This window comes from Anas platyrhynchos, chromosome 3 (genome assembly GCF_047663525.1).
Source record: "Anas platyrhynchos isolate ZD024472 breed Pekin duck chromosome 3, IASCAAS_PekinDuck_T2T, whole genome shotgun sequence".
NCBI lineage: Eukaryota > Metazoa > Chordata > Aves > Anseriformes > Anatidae > Anas > Anas platyrhynchos.
In genome coordinates this window covers 15,098,389-15,113,816 of record NC_092589.1, presented here as the reverse complement: position 1 = coordinate 15,113,816, position 15,428 = coordinate 15,098,389, and the positions used below count along the sequence as shown (strand labels likewise).

General features: G+C 50.3%; 1 protein-coding gene across 3 annotated transcripts in view; it reads left to right on the top strand.

The window, feature by feature from the left end:
- Positions 1 to 15,428, top strand: part of PPP2R5D (protein phosphatase 2 regulatory subunit B'delta) — a 29,005-nt gene that overhangs the window by 9,981 nt on the left and 3,596 nt on the right. For all 3 annotated transcript variants that reach the window (XM_072035388.1, XM_027453527.3, XM_072035389.1), the window contains 6 exons: positions 344 to 403; positions 830 to 938; positions 1,804 to 1,857; positions 4,603 to 4,773; positions 6,877 to 7,004; positions 9,157 to 9,258. In XM_072035388.1, coding sequence (XP_071891489.1) covers positions 344 to 403; positions 830 to 938; positions 1,804 to 1,857; positions 4,603 to 4,773; positions 6,877 to 7,004; positions 9,157 to 9,258 — 624 coding nt within the window. The remainder of the gene's footprint in view (positions 1 to 343; positions 404 to 829; positions 939 to 1,803; positions 1,858 to 4,602; positions 4,774 to 6,876; positions 7,005 to 9,156; positions 9,259 to 15,428) is intronic.

The following is a 15,428-nucleotide window of genomic DNA, read 5'->3' as shown; positions in this document are numbered from 1 at the left end:
ATCCAGACTTTGATTAGCCAGGTGGCTCAGTTACGTCACGCTGCTGAGGTGTGGATAGCATTCACCTCTGCCTAAGAGCTGTGACAATTTGGTAGTTGTACCTTCAGCATACATAGCAAATGCTGGGACTGGTGAGTGTTAGCTTCTTTGAGATTGTGCTGATCTGGGGTCTGTGAATAGAATACTTGCTTCAAACTCTTACGCCTTGCCCTGCTGTCTTGGAGTTCTGCTTTTTGCTAGGAAAATCCTCATCTCCGTTGCTTGTCCTTCCTTTTGCTAATCAGACTGGGTCCAGCACTTGGCAATGACCGGCAATGACCTGTCATTCGTCTCTTCTCTTTAGGTTCATCTATGAAACAGAGCACCACAATGGGATTGCAGAGCTGCTGGAGATCCTGGGAAGGTAAGGGCATTTTTGGAAGTCCCAGAGGGCCCGCGGTGGGTGAGCTATCCTAGCCCACCGTGCTGCGTGAGCTGGCACTGCCTTCTTTCAGTTGTTCTTGCAGGAGCCACCTCTTTCAGAGGGTCTCAGTCTGGTGAAGCACACAGTGAAAGCCCTCTCCAGCCTTCTGATAAATGTGGCAGTAGCCTTCTCCTCCCCATGTTTGTTTGCTGTTCTGTTGTGTTTGAGACCAGTTTCCAGCTGAGGAAACGTGCTCTTACTGAGCGGGGTGTGCAGGGTTGGGCCCCAGCGACTGCACTTCTGCTGGTTGGTGCTTTCTCAAGTTCCTAATGAGAGAGCTAGGACATCTCAGGGATTCTTTTGAAGTGGGAGATAATGTATTTCCGCTGGGGGAAGACATTAAATAGAATATTTGTTTCTTCTCAGCATAATCAATGGGTTTGCTTTGCCGCTGAAGGAAGAGCACAAGATGTTCCTCATCAGGGTCTTGTTACCGCTGCACAAGGTGAAGTCTCTCAGTGTCTACCACCCACAGGTGAGAAGTGCTTCAAATTCCCAGGGCAGATTATTGCAAAAGTGTTCATTCAGGCTTTCTTGTAGATATTCAGCAGGCTGCATTGCTGTATTACACAAACTTCTTGGTGTAAGATGTTCGGGGCTACCCTTTAATCGTGGTGGTTTGTCCCAGCCTTGTAGTGTCTGGGCCCGCGTGTGTATACGTGTGCTTTTTGCCCCTGGCTGATAGGAGGATATCCTGTCATTACCTGCTGAGCGAATGCTCTGGCCTGCTCTGCCTTTCTGTGCTGCAAGTTTATGAAATATTGGTGCCCTGCTGAAACCAGGGAGGTAAAATTTCTGAGCTCCAGTCATCTGTGGTGTGTCATCTCTTAGTCATGGCTGAGATATGCGGAGAAATCAGTGTGCTGGGCTGCTAGGCTGGTACAGAGATTAATTTCTTGTCATTTATAAGTAATAAGAGAAGAGAAAAGCGGAGAAGATTGGGACTCAGGCTAGAAAGTGAAAAATGGGTACTGAACAGTGCTATCTATTTTCACAGCCTCATTTTTATGCGGGTAGGGCTTGTTGATAGTTGAGTTTGCTCCCTCCCCTGCATGTGGCTGTGCTTGCATTTGAATGTATTAGCTGCAGATGGCTCTAGGTGCCTCACGTTGTATCCTCTGCGCTGCACAAATGTCCTGAGCTCAGGTCCTGCCTGCTTGGTCTCCGTAAGCCCCCGATTGCCATCAGAAGAACTGGATTCCTTTGGAGCTGCAGCTGTCTGCTTTGTCACACGCGCTGTGGAGGGCCTAACGTGACTTCCAGCTGTGGGTGGCGGTGGCAGCATTTTAATCTCCAGCACATTTGGGGCTGCTCTAATCTCGCTGTGTTCTCTCCTGCAGTTGGCGTACTGTGTTGTACAGTTCTTGGAGAAAGACAGCAGCTTGACAGAGCCGGTGAGTAACCTTGCTTAACCTCTGCGTGTCAGTCAAGTCCCAGAAAGTTTCACAGTTTCTTTACAATTCAGCAAGAAGGAAAAAGGGCTGGAGAGGCTGAGAGGCATCGAGATTGTTTACTGTACTTGCCTGGCACCCTGTGGGCAGAAGGGGCAGTGCTGCTCATGTGCAAGCCTTTTGCATTCTGCCCTGAAAGCTTCAGGAAGGTGGTTTGGAGTTTGCTTTTGTGCTTCAGGTCTTGGTGCAGCAGAAAGAAAATTATGGAGTGTCTTTTCAGAACAGGGCTTTCAGCTTGTGACGGATTCTGCAGAGACAAAGCATGTTTCTGTCTTATATCTAATGGAACCAGCACGAGATCACGGGGCCTTGGAATAGCACAAGTTCACTCCAGACTGCCAGAACTGGCCAAGGAACCATGAGGGTGAGGTTAGGAACCTGGCATCTACGTAGGCAAGCCCCTGCTTCTTGATGAAAATATTCCTTCTGCTCTAGCATCCGTAGGCTAACTCCACAGTGCTAAGTCTCAGTGTAGAGACATATGCCTCCAGGATGGAGTGCTGCTGAAACATCCAGTTCTAAAATGTGTGAGCAGTGGAGCCCTCCAATATTCCAGTTCCTGGCTACGCGGGCCTGCAGTGGTAGCCAGGCTATATGCTGGCTTGGCAGAGGGTGCAAGCAGGAGACAAATGTTTCTCCACCTCCTGGAGGCCAGGAAACGTCTTCTGCAGAGCTGAGCTTCACAACCTCAAAACAGCAGATGGCCAAAGAACGTGTGCTTGTGTCACTGGAGCAGGGAGCACCAGAACGTGTGAGCATTTTAATGAGTAGCACTAGCTGAGGTCGTTCTGTTCTTTGGCTGAAATGTGTGCGTTTGTGGTGAGCCCGATGGTACTGGGTGGAAGCTGGTCAGCTGTTGTCAGCTTTCTGGCTCTGCAGCTCTGACACCAGCAGTGCTGAAGCAGACCTCCTCGCTTTTCTCTTCAGTGTAGGACCTCCATTTCCTGTGTTCCCGAAAGCCTCCTCTGCAACAAATTGTGTAAGGTGGCTTCCTGATCATGCTGAGCACTTCCTGTGGCTGAAATCCAGCCCAGCAGCCTCCTGCCAGGGCTCTCGCTGTAGAGTGAGGGATAAAAGAGAAATAGAAAATCTGTCAATATTTCCAATCCATTCTGCAGCTTATACAGATAGTAGAGCTCCATAGCTCGTTGCTGCTTCTGGAGTTGGTGGTCCATGGATTAGACACCCAGGTCTGCTTGGATGTTTGTGGAAAGCAGTGGAACGACCCAATTTCACTACCTTCAGCGGGCCATTTTGTTGGATCCTGACCAGCCAGACCAAGGCCATATTATCACAGCCCTGTCGATGAAGCATCCTCCTTGCGAAGGTTTCGAACAGACTACTGGTATTACGGGGGCTATTGAAGCCTTGGAAAATTACAGGGGTTGTGCACCAGCAGGGCTCAGACTGCACCAGGAGCTGTTGCCACCAGTGCTGGAAGGAGGCCAGATCTTCCTAGGCCCGCACTGGCTTGGAGTGTGCCTCCCAGAAGCTTGCTCAGCAAGGCTTGGCATGGGAGCTCCTGCATTACAGCAGCCTGACCGCCTGCCAGGTGAGCAAGACGTCAGATGTGCTCGGGAGGAGTGAAGGCAGACCCGACACACCTCGTACCACCTTAGCTGTAGGAGGAATTGTCTGAGTCACTGGAGCTAACTCCAGCCTGGCTGGCAGACCTGAGTAATGAAGAACAGCGAGGATATCCAGCTGCTGGCTTCCTGAGCCTTGGCTTGGTGGAAACAAACGTTGCTCTTGCTTTCCCCAATGAAATTCCTCTTAGATGCTCAGAATCGGATCTAAGGACATGGTTTGAAAGAGTAGCTGTTAGCAGCAGTTGTCTGAATCCAATGGCTGTAGAGTTAGAGCACAGAGTCAGTGTTTCTGTAAATGCCACACCAGTGTTTCCCCCAGAGCAAAGGTCTGCAGGATCTTGGACCCTGTCTTTGACAGTGCCTAGAAGCAGATGGGTAGGGAGGGAAGCAGAAATAATAAATAAATCAAGTGGAATATAGCTCTTCTCTTAGTACTTCCTTCCACAGTCCTGTAAGCAATAGTTTCCTCCCCCAGAAGTTAGATCTGCTTTGTCAAATTTAATCATCATCATTGGGTTTAGCCTCCACGAACTTACCTGTTCCCTTCTGGAGCACATTTGCTCCAGAAAGTTTGCTCCACAAAGCCTTCAACGAACGAGCTCTGTAATCCAGTTAATCCACTGTAAATCAGTGTGTGCTGGTACTTCCTGTTGCCTGGGCTGAACCTGACCATTGCATTATTTATTGGGTGCTTCCGAGTATTCCAGCTCTGCAATGCATTGGATAATGATTCCTTAATCACCCTCTCTGCAGCATTTCTGACTCTACTAGTTGATCCTCCCGTGTTGCTCTGCCCCCTCTGGCAGCCCCAGCCCGCTCTGTCTCGAGCCTTTGTTGTTAAACTGTGCTTGGGGAAGGAGTTTTGAGCTCTGTGCTGGTAGCACGTAACTTTCTCACCCTGGGCACTGCTGCTGTCTTGCGTGCAACTTGGCAGAGTTTGTACTTGGCCTTCTTCCCTGGTAACCCACCCTGACTCTCTGAGGAAGTCTTGTTACTTCTGTTACTTTTTCTCTTCTGCAGTTGTGACCAGACCTTTAAAATCTCATTTTGCAGCTGATGTTAACTTCTAACGCTGTGTCCGTGCCTCCTCCCCACTCAGGTGATCGTGGGCTTGCTGAAGTTCTGGCCGAAAACACACAGTCCCAAGGAGGTGATGTTCTTAAACGAGCTGGAAGAGATCCTGGATGTGATCGAGCCGTCCGAGTTTGTGAAAGTCATGGAGCCCTTGTTCAGGCAGCTGGCCAAGTGTGTCTCCAGCCCACACTTCCAGGTGTGTCCCAGCTCGGGGAGCGGGTAGGGCGCTGCCTTGTAACCCACTTGGCACGCGCGGGTATTGTCGCAGCTCTTGAGCTCCGTGGATTAGTGGTGACGGAGGTGTCACCAGGGTGAGTACTGGGGAGCCGTGTGCTGGGAGGGGTGAGAATCCTCGCCCCAGCCTCAGAGCCAGCTCATCCAAAGCGAAAACTAAGCTGATTAGAGGCCCCCCTCCTGCTGCACCGTGTGTTATGGGGAGAGCCATCCAGTGTCACCCTGTCACAGCAGGACCAAGCTGACCACAGCACTGGTGTGAGGCCAATCAAAGAGAGGCCGTGGAATGAAGGTGGCTTCGGAGAAGGTACTTTGTGTAATTCTGGTGTAGCTGATGGCGTACTGGAAGTGTCAGAGTGTGCTTAGGTTTAGTGGGGACTGTTAGTGTTAGGTTAGAGGTTGGACTCGATGATCTTGAGGTCTCTTCCAACCTAGAAATTCTGTGATTCTGTGCTTCTTCCTTGGTGCCACTGAAGGAAGCTACCCGCGGTACCAGGCTAAAGCAGTCTCTGGATGATAGTCCTAGGGCTGAAAATCTGCGGGGTGGTAGGAGCTGCAGGTAGCTCCTTGCAGCTGTTCTTCACCAAGTGTTTTCGTTTGCCACAGTGTGCAGGAGGCAGATGCACGGCTCGCTGATGAAACACGCGACTCACCCGGCCCTGGGTGGGGTGTTGAGTGGTGGCAGAGCCCTCAGAGTGGGTGCAACTGCTCGGTGAGGCAGGCTGGCTTCTTACACAGTGAGGTACAAAGGCAGGTGTTCAGTACAAAAACGAGGTCAGCCAGCCTAGGTTGTGTGTGTGTAGAAGACCACTGCTCCCTGAAAGGGATTGACTCTGGGAAGGGCTCGGGGAGCTTGGTAACCCCAGCTGGCTGTGGGTTACACGGGTGGTGGATGGGCACCAAAGGACCAGCAGGAGCTTTGTGCGTGGAAGTTGCAGCAGTAGGGAATGAGGGGGCTTGAAAGGGAAAGGGCAAAGGCTGGGGGAGAGGCATCCTGTACTGCAGAGCAGGCCTCTTCCACTGTCAGCTCTTTGCAAAGTAAGACTGAAAAACCTGGACAAGGTGCAAACACCTCACAGTCTAGGGGCATAAACCTCAGAGGCGTTCCATACGGTAAGACGGAGCAGTTTTGGTGTCTGTAGCTTGCCTGAGAACACAAATAGGAATTGACTTCATGGTAGGTCTGCATACCTTCGTGGGAGAGAGTTTTCTCCAAGTGGATTGTGTGTTAGTCTAGCAGACAAAGGCCTAATGAGATCAAATAGGTAGAAACCAAAGCTAGGCAAGTGACATGAGACAAGTTTCACTTTCTTTACTCAGGTGAAATGACAGGTTAAGGGGATGTAGTGAGTTCTCTGGCAGCTGAAATACCAAACAGACCGGATGCCTCTCTTCCTAGCTGTTTGTCACCCTCCAGCTAGCACTAAATGCAGAAATTTATCCGCAGCGTGGGGACTGCATTGCTGAGATTTGTCATTAAATATGAAGAACTGTGATTGAATCCATCGCAGTATGGAAGCTTGCTAGACCTGTTTGAATTGGCAGAGCAAGGTGGCTGCCCCAAGATTTTCCATACTTTCACCCTTTTAGATCTGGGGATGAATGGTGGGCCTGGTGCCTGAAGCATGCTTGAAAGTCCAGAGAGACTGTGCTGTGGAGAAGGCCAGGGAGGAGTGGTAGAAATGGAGCCTTGCAGAGTGCAGCCTGAGGAAATGAAAGAGGCTTGGAGTGGATCTGTGCTAGGACCCGGAGAGGATGACATTGCTGTGCTCAAGTGTTGTGTAAAGGGTGACGGAGCCATCAGGATGATGTTAGACTAGCTTAGTCATGAGGTAGGAAAGTGAGAAGTGTCTGGCAAAAGCTAAGGGTAATAGCTCTAGGCAGAGGGAATAAATGGCCACGTAGAAGGTGGCCGAGGTCAGCCCTGCTGCCTGTGCTGCGGGGAAGCGTTTGCTCTTCAGCTGAGCGGTGGCAAGCTCTGCTCTCAGCACCGCACAGTTTCCATGTGCACCACAGGTGTGGCTGGAAGGAGCCTCTCCAAGGACGGGTTTCTCTCCCACTGCAGGTGGCAGAGCGAGCACTGTACTATTGGAACAACGAATATATCATGAGCCTGATCAGCGATAACGCAGCCAAAATTCTCCCGATCATGTTTCCAGCGCTCTACAAGAACTCCAAGAGTCACTGGAACAAGTAGGTCTTTCCGCATGCCCTGGCACTTGCTGTGCATGCAGGATTGCTTGACCTACTGGCGATCTTGGGGCATGCTGCTACAGTGCAACGATGCATGGCACTCGGTGACACCAGCTGCTGAGCCAGAGGGGGTGTTCCTGGTTTCAGCACGGGAACATGTCGCAGCACACCACAGTGTCCTGTGGGGTCAGGCATCTTGCAGTGATCGGCCTTGCGGCTGTCGGGCCTGCCCAGGGATGGATACCTGCGTGTCACTAATGCTGCGGGTCTCTTGGAGGTGTGCTGGAGGTTTTCCAACCCATTTCTGGCTTCTTGCTAACTGGTGAGCCCCTGTGTGTATGCTCTCTGTGACCAGAGACGTTGGGTCCTGCAGTGCCTGACTGCGTTTGAGTACAGGAGGAGTGGAGAAAGCAGAACCAAGCAGGCAGATGCCCCCTATCAGATCGCCTCCCACGTCTGCTTTCTCGGTGCTGGTCTGTGTTGTGGTTCTCCCATCAACTTCCTGCTGGTCTTTCTTCCAACTGCTTCCTCAGCTGATTCCTTTTCCATTTAACCCAAGTTGCAGAGCTCACTTCCTTTTAATGAATTAGCTGGAAATACTCAGCCCGCAGCTGAGATCCTAAAATCTTCCAGCAAGAAAAGACAGTGAGATTTAAAAAAAAAAAAAAAGTCTTCTATTCCAGAGGGCAGAAAAAGCAAAATAATTAATTCTGGGGAGGCTGAGCGAGACCAGGAGTTAAGCATACACCGTGGTAGCAAATTCAGGGTTGTGATGCAGAACTTGTTTGCAAACAGCTCCCTGCTGGTCTGCTTTGACTGCTTCCTTCTCGACATTACAGCAGGAAGCACAAACCTGAGCCACCAGTCAAGGGTGCCCTAAAGACTCGGGTGAATGCATTAGCTCTCCAAACGGAGCTGCCTTGCTCTCTGTTGCATCCGATGCCGTTCAGCGTACCCGTGCAGACATGAACGTGCACAGACAGAGGTGTGCACCAGAAGGCAGGCACATGCGTGTGCAGACAGGCACACACTGATACCTGTGCACCTTTGCAGGTGTGCATGCAGACATGCACATAGACACACTCGCACCCAGTGTTGTTGCCCCTCCTGATCAGAGTTCAGAACAGGACTTCATGTTCTGCTCTGAAGCCCTCTGCCAGTTGTTTCCTTCTTTCACCAGTCAGCATTCGGGATTCTGCTGCTTCTGCCTTTCCTTCTTGGCTCCTTCCCAGTGCTATGGCAGAGGAGGTCCTGAAGTTGTTTGCCTCATACTTCTCCTTTTCTCTCTGTTTTAGCACCAGTCACATTGTCTCAGCACAGGCCGAGTACCTCAGATTCTCCTCCTCCTTCCCATAGCTCCTCTACTCCCAGCGCTTTGTCAGACAGCCTGCATAATAAGCCCAGGAGGGCTGTGGCTCTCCTCCTTATCCTACCTGTAGAGCTGGAGAGGCACAGGGCTCAGATCTACCGAGTCTCTCATCATTTCCCCTGCATCAGGTGTTTCAGAAACAGCTTCAATGCTTGTTTTTATTCCCTACGAGAGTCCTGGTCCCAAAGAGCTCAGGCACAGCGTAACCTGTACATAAGTTGCTGACATGAAGGCAGCTTTTCTTCTGGGGTACTCCTCATGCTTGTTTCCATCTCTTGAGGGATGCTGAATTGTCTTTTGGGCAGCTTGGTGACAAACCCAGGAGTAAACACTGGGCAGCCCAAAAACGTCACGGTGTGTATCATGAGGTGATTTGTGGGAGGCACTAGACTTAGGTTAGGTAAAGCCCTCTTCAGAACAGTCCCGAGCAGGTCCTTCGTGTCCTTTTCCTCCAGTAGGAAGTCAGAAGACTTTAGGAATCAAAGAATTAATGGCTGTTTTGGCACTCACGAGGAGCGCAGTCAGAGCAGGGCTATCCCAGCGGTCTTTTCTGTCTTTCTCCTCCATCTCTTTCTCCATGCGATGGTCTCAGGTGCTGTGTTTGTGGAGAGGGTCTTCCCACACGAGGAGCTGGGGCTGTGTGCAAATCTTTTGTAACATTTCCGTAGCGTACAAGGAGTTGCTGCAACTGTTGGCTGGTGTCTGTGCTGCTGGGGCTAACTCAGGGCTGAGGACCTGGCGGGTACCACCATGACTTGTTCTCCTTTCCTGATTTCCTTGCAGGACAATCCATGGGCTGATCTACAATGCACTGAAGCTGTTCATGGAGATGAATCAGAAGCTTTTTGATGACTGCACGCAGCAATACAAAGCAGAGAAGCAGAAGTGAGTAAGAGGTTCTTGCCCAGTGACTTGAGCTCATCCTGGAGTCGCTTTGGGTGCAGTACCAGGTGACAGATGCCAGTAGTCAGGGGGGAAACACAAAGGTGGTACAAATCATTTGGTCAAAAAGTAGAGGACTCCTCAGCAATAACCATGTGTGGAGATGAGAAGAGTTAAATGTGTGATGAGATTAAAAAATTCTTTTCAGTTCTGCTGAAGCAGGTAGCTTGGAAAAGAGTGACAGAGTTTGCTGGCTCATGAGGAAATAAATTGCAATGTGGAGGCTACTCAGCTTTTCAGAGAATTTTGGAAATATTTAGCAGTTTTTGTGTGTGTTAGTGAATGCCGGTGGAATCCTGCTGCTTTAGGAAATCTTTTCGAAAGAACTTTGCTGCGGTGCAGAAGATGTTTTATGCCAACTGCAGGACACTTTCAATTTTTCAGCAATAAAGATGGAATGATACCTGGAACTTCAAGGAATAAATGGTGGGGATAAAATCTTAGCTCAGCAAGCGTCATGCAGTAGCTGAGTCGTGATGCAGTAAAGAGGGGGGGGGGGAAACAAAAACCAAACCACTCCTGCTTTCTTGTGTTGGTTTTGATGCTTGTAAGGCTTACCTTGATGAGCTGAATCAGTTCAGGAAGCTAGAGGAAACTTTTTCTTTCCTGGGTCAGCTTTCTGCTGGCTTAGTGAAATAAAATGGTGCTTTTCACTCCTGGTAAGCCAGGGCTGCCAAAGGGGAGGCAGTGAGGAGCTCTTAGACATGTGCAGCTGTTTAACGTAGGGGCAATTAATGGCAAAGTTGAGATGTGAATTAAAGTTTGGGGATGGGCAACCTGCATATGGAGAAATTAAGCTTTTGTTGCATCTAAATTGTCAGCAGAAAAGATTCTTTGCTTTCCAACTGTAGGGCATTTGTGAAGCCCATATCAAGGTCCAAACGTACGTTTTAAGTCACAGTCACAGTGCTATTTACAATCCTATGTAGGATTGTTCTAGAGAAGGCCAACAAACTACCTCAGAACTGTCCAAGAAATGGACAAATAGATCTGTACTGGTTTCTGCTCTTCTTATTTTTTTTTTCCTCTGGTGCCCCTCTGACTACCAGTGCTCAGAAAATCTTTTGCTTTGTACATTTTACTGTCCTGCATAACCAAATTTGGTAAAATGTTGATCGAAAGCTTGGGCAGAGGGGAATGTAAAAAGCTTTTTAGCAGCTGAATCTGAGACAGGTCTACTGGCAGCAAGCATGGTACAATTCCTCAGCTAAGTGGGATTTCCCTACCACGGGGATCCAGCTAAAGAGTCCTTTGTGTGCAAAAAGCAAGAAGGCTCAGCTGCACTGTTACCAGCACGTTATTACCAGCTCGTTTTGGTTTGAGCAGTGTGGAAAGGCCCCCTTCTGAAGGGATGCTAGAGGTAGGAGGGAGGAAAAGTTTCGGAAGGTCTGTGGGGACAGATCTCACTGAGGAGTTGGGTAAGGGCCCTGGGAGTGGACAGGACATAGGGCAATGATGGGGGATAAAGAGCATGCACTTGAGAAGGTGGATTTTTTAAAAATGGGCTTACTAGAGCAATATTCCTAAGTTATTTGCTTAAGTCTATTGTAAAAATGTCATCTGTTTCCTTCATATCTTTAAGACTTGCAAGAAACAAGCAAATCCATGAGCACTTAACACTTGGGCTACGTGTTCTGGACTGTAATGGATAAATCGTTGCTGGAATGAAGGGGGTTAGAACCAGCTTGGTTCTCTGGCAGGAGAAAATGTTATTTAGCGGTGTGTGTCCCTGTGGAAGGAGAGGGTTTTGTAGCTGAAGAGTCAGCCCTGGAGTTTGGAGTGTCACTCCTGCACTCCCTACCTGCCCTTCTGTCGGCAGGGGGCTGCTGCCTGTCCAGTGAACAGTGGGTCCCACCATCACCCTCTTGCTGGAGGAGACGTGCTGCTTCCACAGCTCCCTTCTGCTGTCTCACTGGCAGAGGTCACTGCAGGCCACAGCCTGCTGACGCGCAATCACGTGGTGTTGCAGCTAATTGCTGTTTGCTTTCCAAACGCAGAAACCTCAGTGAAGCAGTACTTTTTTTTCCCTAATCAAAAACCTTTTGAGGTCGTGACGTTTGTTGTTTCAGGGGTAAAGCAGCGTTCCTCAGGCTGCCTGTGGGAAGCTGGCTGGAGCGCTGTAATGCGGGACCGATGTTTAACTGCATCACACCCTTGTGTTTCTCACAGGACCTCTGCCTTATTCAGTGAGGCTGGCGAGGCTGAAAAGCTGAGGTTTCTTTTGTGTAGACAGAAAAAAGGAGGAGACATAGGAAATGTTTCCCAAGGAGCCCCCTAGAGACCCTGTGCTGTGAACTAGAAGATAGCACGTGACAAAGGCTGCACACGTGAACAAAGCCAGTGGATGTGAACCGGTGAAAAGGAAAGATCTTGTAGGCACACAATTAGGCTGCAGCCAGCTGATAAGAGGTCTGTTCAGAAAAGGCTTAGTCATGTTCTTAATTAGTTGCTGCGCTTATGAGCGACGTGCCAACGCAGGCCTGTCACCGCTGCACCCCTTGCTGTGCTGCTGCAGCCACTGGGGCAAGGCAGGGCAGGGAGAGACGGCCCGTTTCCCCAGGGCATATGGAGAGGCTGCTCAGTGCAGGTGATCTGACTATGCCTGCCGTGCCTTAATAATCTCCCCGGACACTTGGAGGCTGTTGGAATTATCAGAACCCTTTGGAAACCAGCGGGGAGGTTTGGGCAGATAGATAGTGTCTTGTCCTGAATGTGCTGACCACCTGGGTGGGGACTGCTGGGCCTTAACTCATCTGTGAGGGAGAATAATCTCTGCCCATCTGTCAGGGATGCAAGGGCTTTGGATGCTGACTTTCAGAAAATGTGCTGTCGGCATGCCCAGGGGCCTCCCTGGTGCCTCATGTCTCTCTGTTAGCAGCTACATTATCTCCTGCGTTGGCCACAGCAGCAGGAAAGAGAAGGCATCTCTCAGTGTAGCTCTTCTTTCCCAAATGAGGTGCACATCACCTAAAAAGCAAGGCTGGGGCTTCTTGTCCCATAGATGCAGAGCTGGCCTGTGAGGCATTGCTGCTTTGAGAGGTGGGATTCTCCAGAGACTTGTGGCAATGAGTGACACTGAGGCACACTGCAATGAAAAGTGTCCCAGTGCAGGAGTAAAGCCAGTCTGAGTGATGAAACAGGGAGCAGCTTCCTCTGCAGAGGAGTGTTGGGCAGCCATAATACAGTTAAGCTACTCAGTGTGCCATCAAAATAAAGATGAAACTGTTGCGTTCCTTGGAAATAATTGTTTTGCTGGAAAGGGATCACTGGTGTAAAGCTTTTAGACTTTTTTTTTTTATTATTTTTAGTGCAAAAGCTTTTAGACTTTTGCACTTAGTCTGTGTATTCTCTTTGTAAGCTGGACTCTTACGGGGTAGCTGAGCACCTTACAGATTAACAGTGGCTCACTGCTGGATCTCAGAGGATGAGGAATGGAGCTCTTCTGCAACGCTGTTCAGCCCTGCTTTGGTGATCTGAAAGGACAGAACCTGTGCTGGAGAGGCACAGAGCTGGGTGACTGGGCACTCAAGCCCTCAGTGTCCTATGTAGCGGACCAGTACTGTGATGTAGTCCAGCCAGCTAAAAGGAGTTTCATTATAGCCTTACAGCACAGCAGGAGACACGATCTGGGCAAGGTGGACATTGCCTTGAGGAGCAATGAATGACCCCTGTAGAATCAGGGAACCATAGGATCACAAAGTGTCTGCGGTTGGAGGGGACCTCTGGAGGCCATCTGGTCCAACCCCTTGCTTGAGCAGGGACACCCAGAGCTTCTTGCCCAAAATCATACCCAGATGGCTCCTGAGTATCTGCAGTGAGGAAGACTCCACAGCCTCTTTGGGGAACCTGTGCCAGTGCTGGGTCACCCTCACAATGAAGAAGCATTTCCTGATGTTCACATTGCACCTCCCGTGTTCCACTTTGTGCCCCCTGCCTCTTTTCCTGGCACTGGGCACTGCTGCAAAGAGCCTGGCTCTGCCCTCTCTGCACCTTCCCATCAGGTATTTGATCACCACCCTCTGGGCCCAGCCATTCGGACATTTATTTTTTTTTTCCCCACCTCCCTGTCTGTCCATCCAGCCCATGCATCAACAGCTCGTCTCTGAGGATCTTATGGGGGAGTGTCAAAGGCTTTGCTGCAGCCCAGGTAGACAATCCACTCGTCTACCAGGCCAGTCACTTCATCGCAGAGGCTTGCCAAGTTGGCCGAGCACGACGTCCCCTCAGTGAGGGGATGCTGACTGCTCTTGATGATTTTCTTCTCCGTGTCCTTCACGTGCTTGGAGATGGTTTCCAGAGCGAGCTGCTCCACCACCTTCCCAGGGATGGAGGTGAGGCAGACTCATCTTTAAGCACTTTGTCCAAGCTGCTACGATTGATCAAGGATTATCAAAGGTGGCCTCACATCTGCCAGCTCCCTCAGTGCATCCCATCAGGGCCCGTGGACTGATGTATGTCCAGTTTGCTCAGTGCTCCCTGACCTGATCCTCTTCCACCAAGGACACATCCTCCTCGCTGCAGCCTTCCTCCTGGCCTCTGGCACCTGGGGTTCCTGAGGGCTGCTCTTGCTGTGATTCTGTGATCCTTCTGCTCTCTGTACGTTTCCTTCTTCGTGTTTGTGTCTGACCAGGAGCTCCTTGTTCATTCACACAGGCCCCGTGGCATTTTTGCCTGGCTTCCTCTTTGTTGGGATGGGCTGCCTCTGTGCATGGAGGCAATCCTTGAATATTAACCAGCCTTCTTGGGCCGCCCTTCCCTCCAGGGAATCTCATGGGACTCTTCCAAGTAGACCTTTCAAGAGGCCAGTCTGCTCTCCTGAAGTCTAGGGCTGGGAACTTGCTTTTCACCTTCCCTGCTCTCAGGACCTTGAGCTCCACCATCTCATGGTCACTGCAGCCAAGGCTGCCTTTGACCTGCACATTCCCAACAAGCCCTTCATCGCTGGTGAGCACAAGGTCCAGCAGGGAACCTCTCCTGGTGGGCTCCTCTGCCACTTGGAGGAGCAAATTACTGTCAGTGTCACTCCAGGAACCTCCTGGATCGCTGCGCTGTCCCTCCAGGTGGTTGAAGTTCCCCACGAGGACCAGGCCCTGCGAACATGGGACTGCTCTTAGCTGTCTGTAGAGGGCCTCATCCACTTACTCTTGCCGGTGAGGCAGCCTGTAGCAGACTCACTACAATGTCACCTTTACGTCTTCTCTCCTTAAGGCAAACGCACAATCTCTCACTCGGATTTTCATCTCTCGCCACACAGAGCTCTGTGCACTTCAGCTGCTCTCTCACACAAAGGGCAAATCCCACTCCTCATCTTCCCAGCCTGTCCTTCCTAACCAGTCTCTGTCCTTCCACTGCAACGCTGCAATCATGGGAGCCGTCCCCTTACATCTCCATGGTCCCAAGATGATAATAGTGTGAGTGCCTAGCAGTCAGACACCTTGGTCTACGTTTCCAGGGGCAAGATCAGAGTAATACGAATATTTCTGCTTACCACATGTTAAAATGGTGCTGGAGAAACTGGGGAGGAGACAACAGAAGAGAACTTGGAGAAGATAAGTGGTAACTCCTGGCCACAGCTCCCTGCAGAGACTCTAGAGCTCTGTCAGAAAACAAGGTGTGAGTTTCGTTTTTGCTTTTTGACCCCCATGTTCTCTGATGGGAGTACCTGCTGCTTGAATGCTCAGAAGCTTTATTCTCATTTTTACCCTCCTTTCTTGGATGTATTTTAAGAATTTGAAGTAACTACAGAATATAAGAACCTCCTTGGCATGGACAGGCAGGGTGCTAGACAGACCAGTAGCTGAGATGAAAGCCGGAGAAGTTAAAATCAGAAGTATAGCAGAGATTTGAGTGCAGATGTTTAAAATGTAGAAGAGAATAACAGGGAGCAGTGGATGCTCACCTCTCTTTCTGGGGGAAAGTTCACTGCCCTGGGATTTAGAAGTGGCCAAGTTGAATGCTCACTTCAGGTCTGTGCCAAAATCTGTGCCAAGCTGAAGAGCTGTGCCCTGGCCTGTGGGCAGTTGTCTCTGGCGTGGCACATTAAGGCCAGAGAGAAAAGGGAAATGCGGGCAGCTGAGCCCCTGATCTGTTGGAGATAACAATTTGCCCCTCTG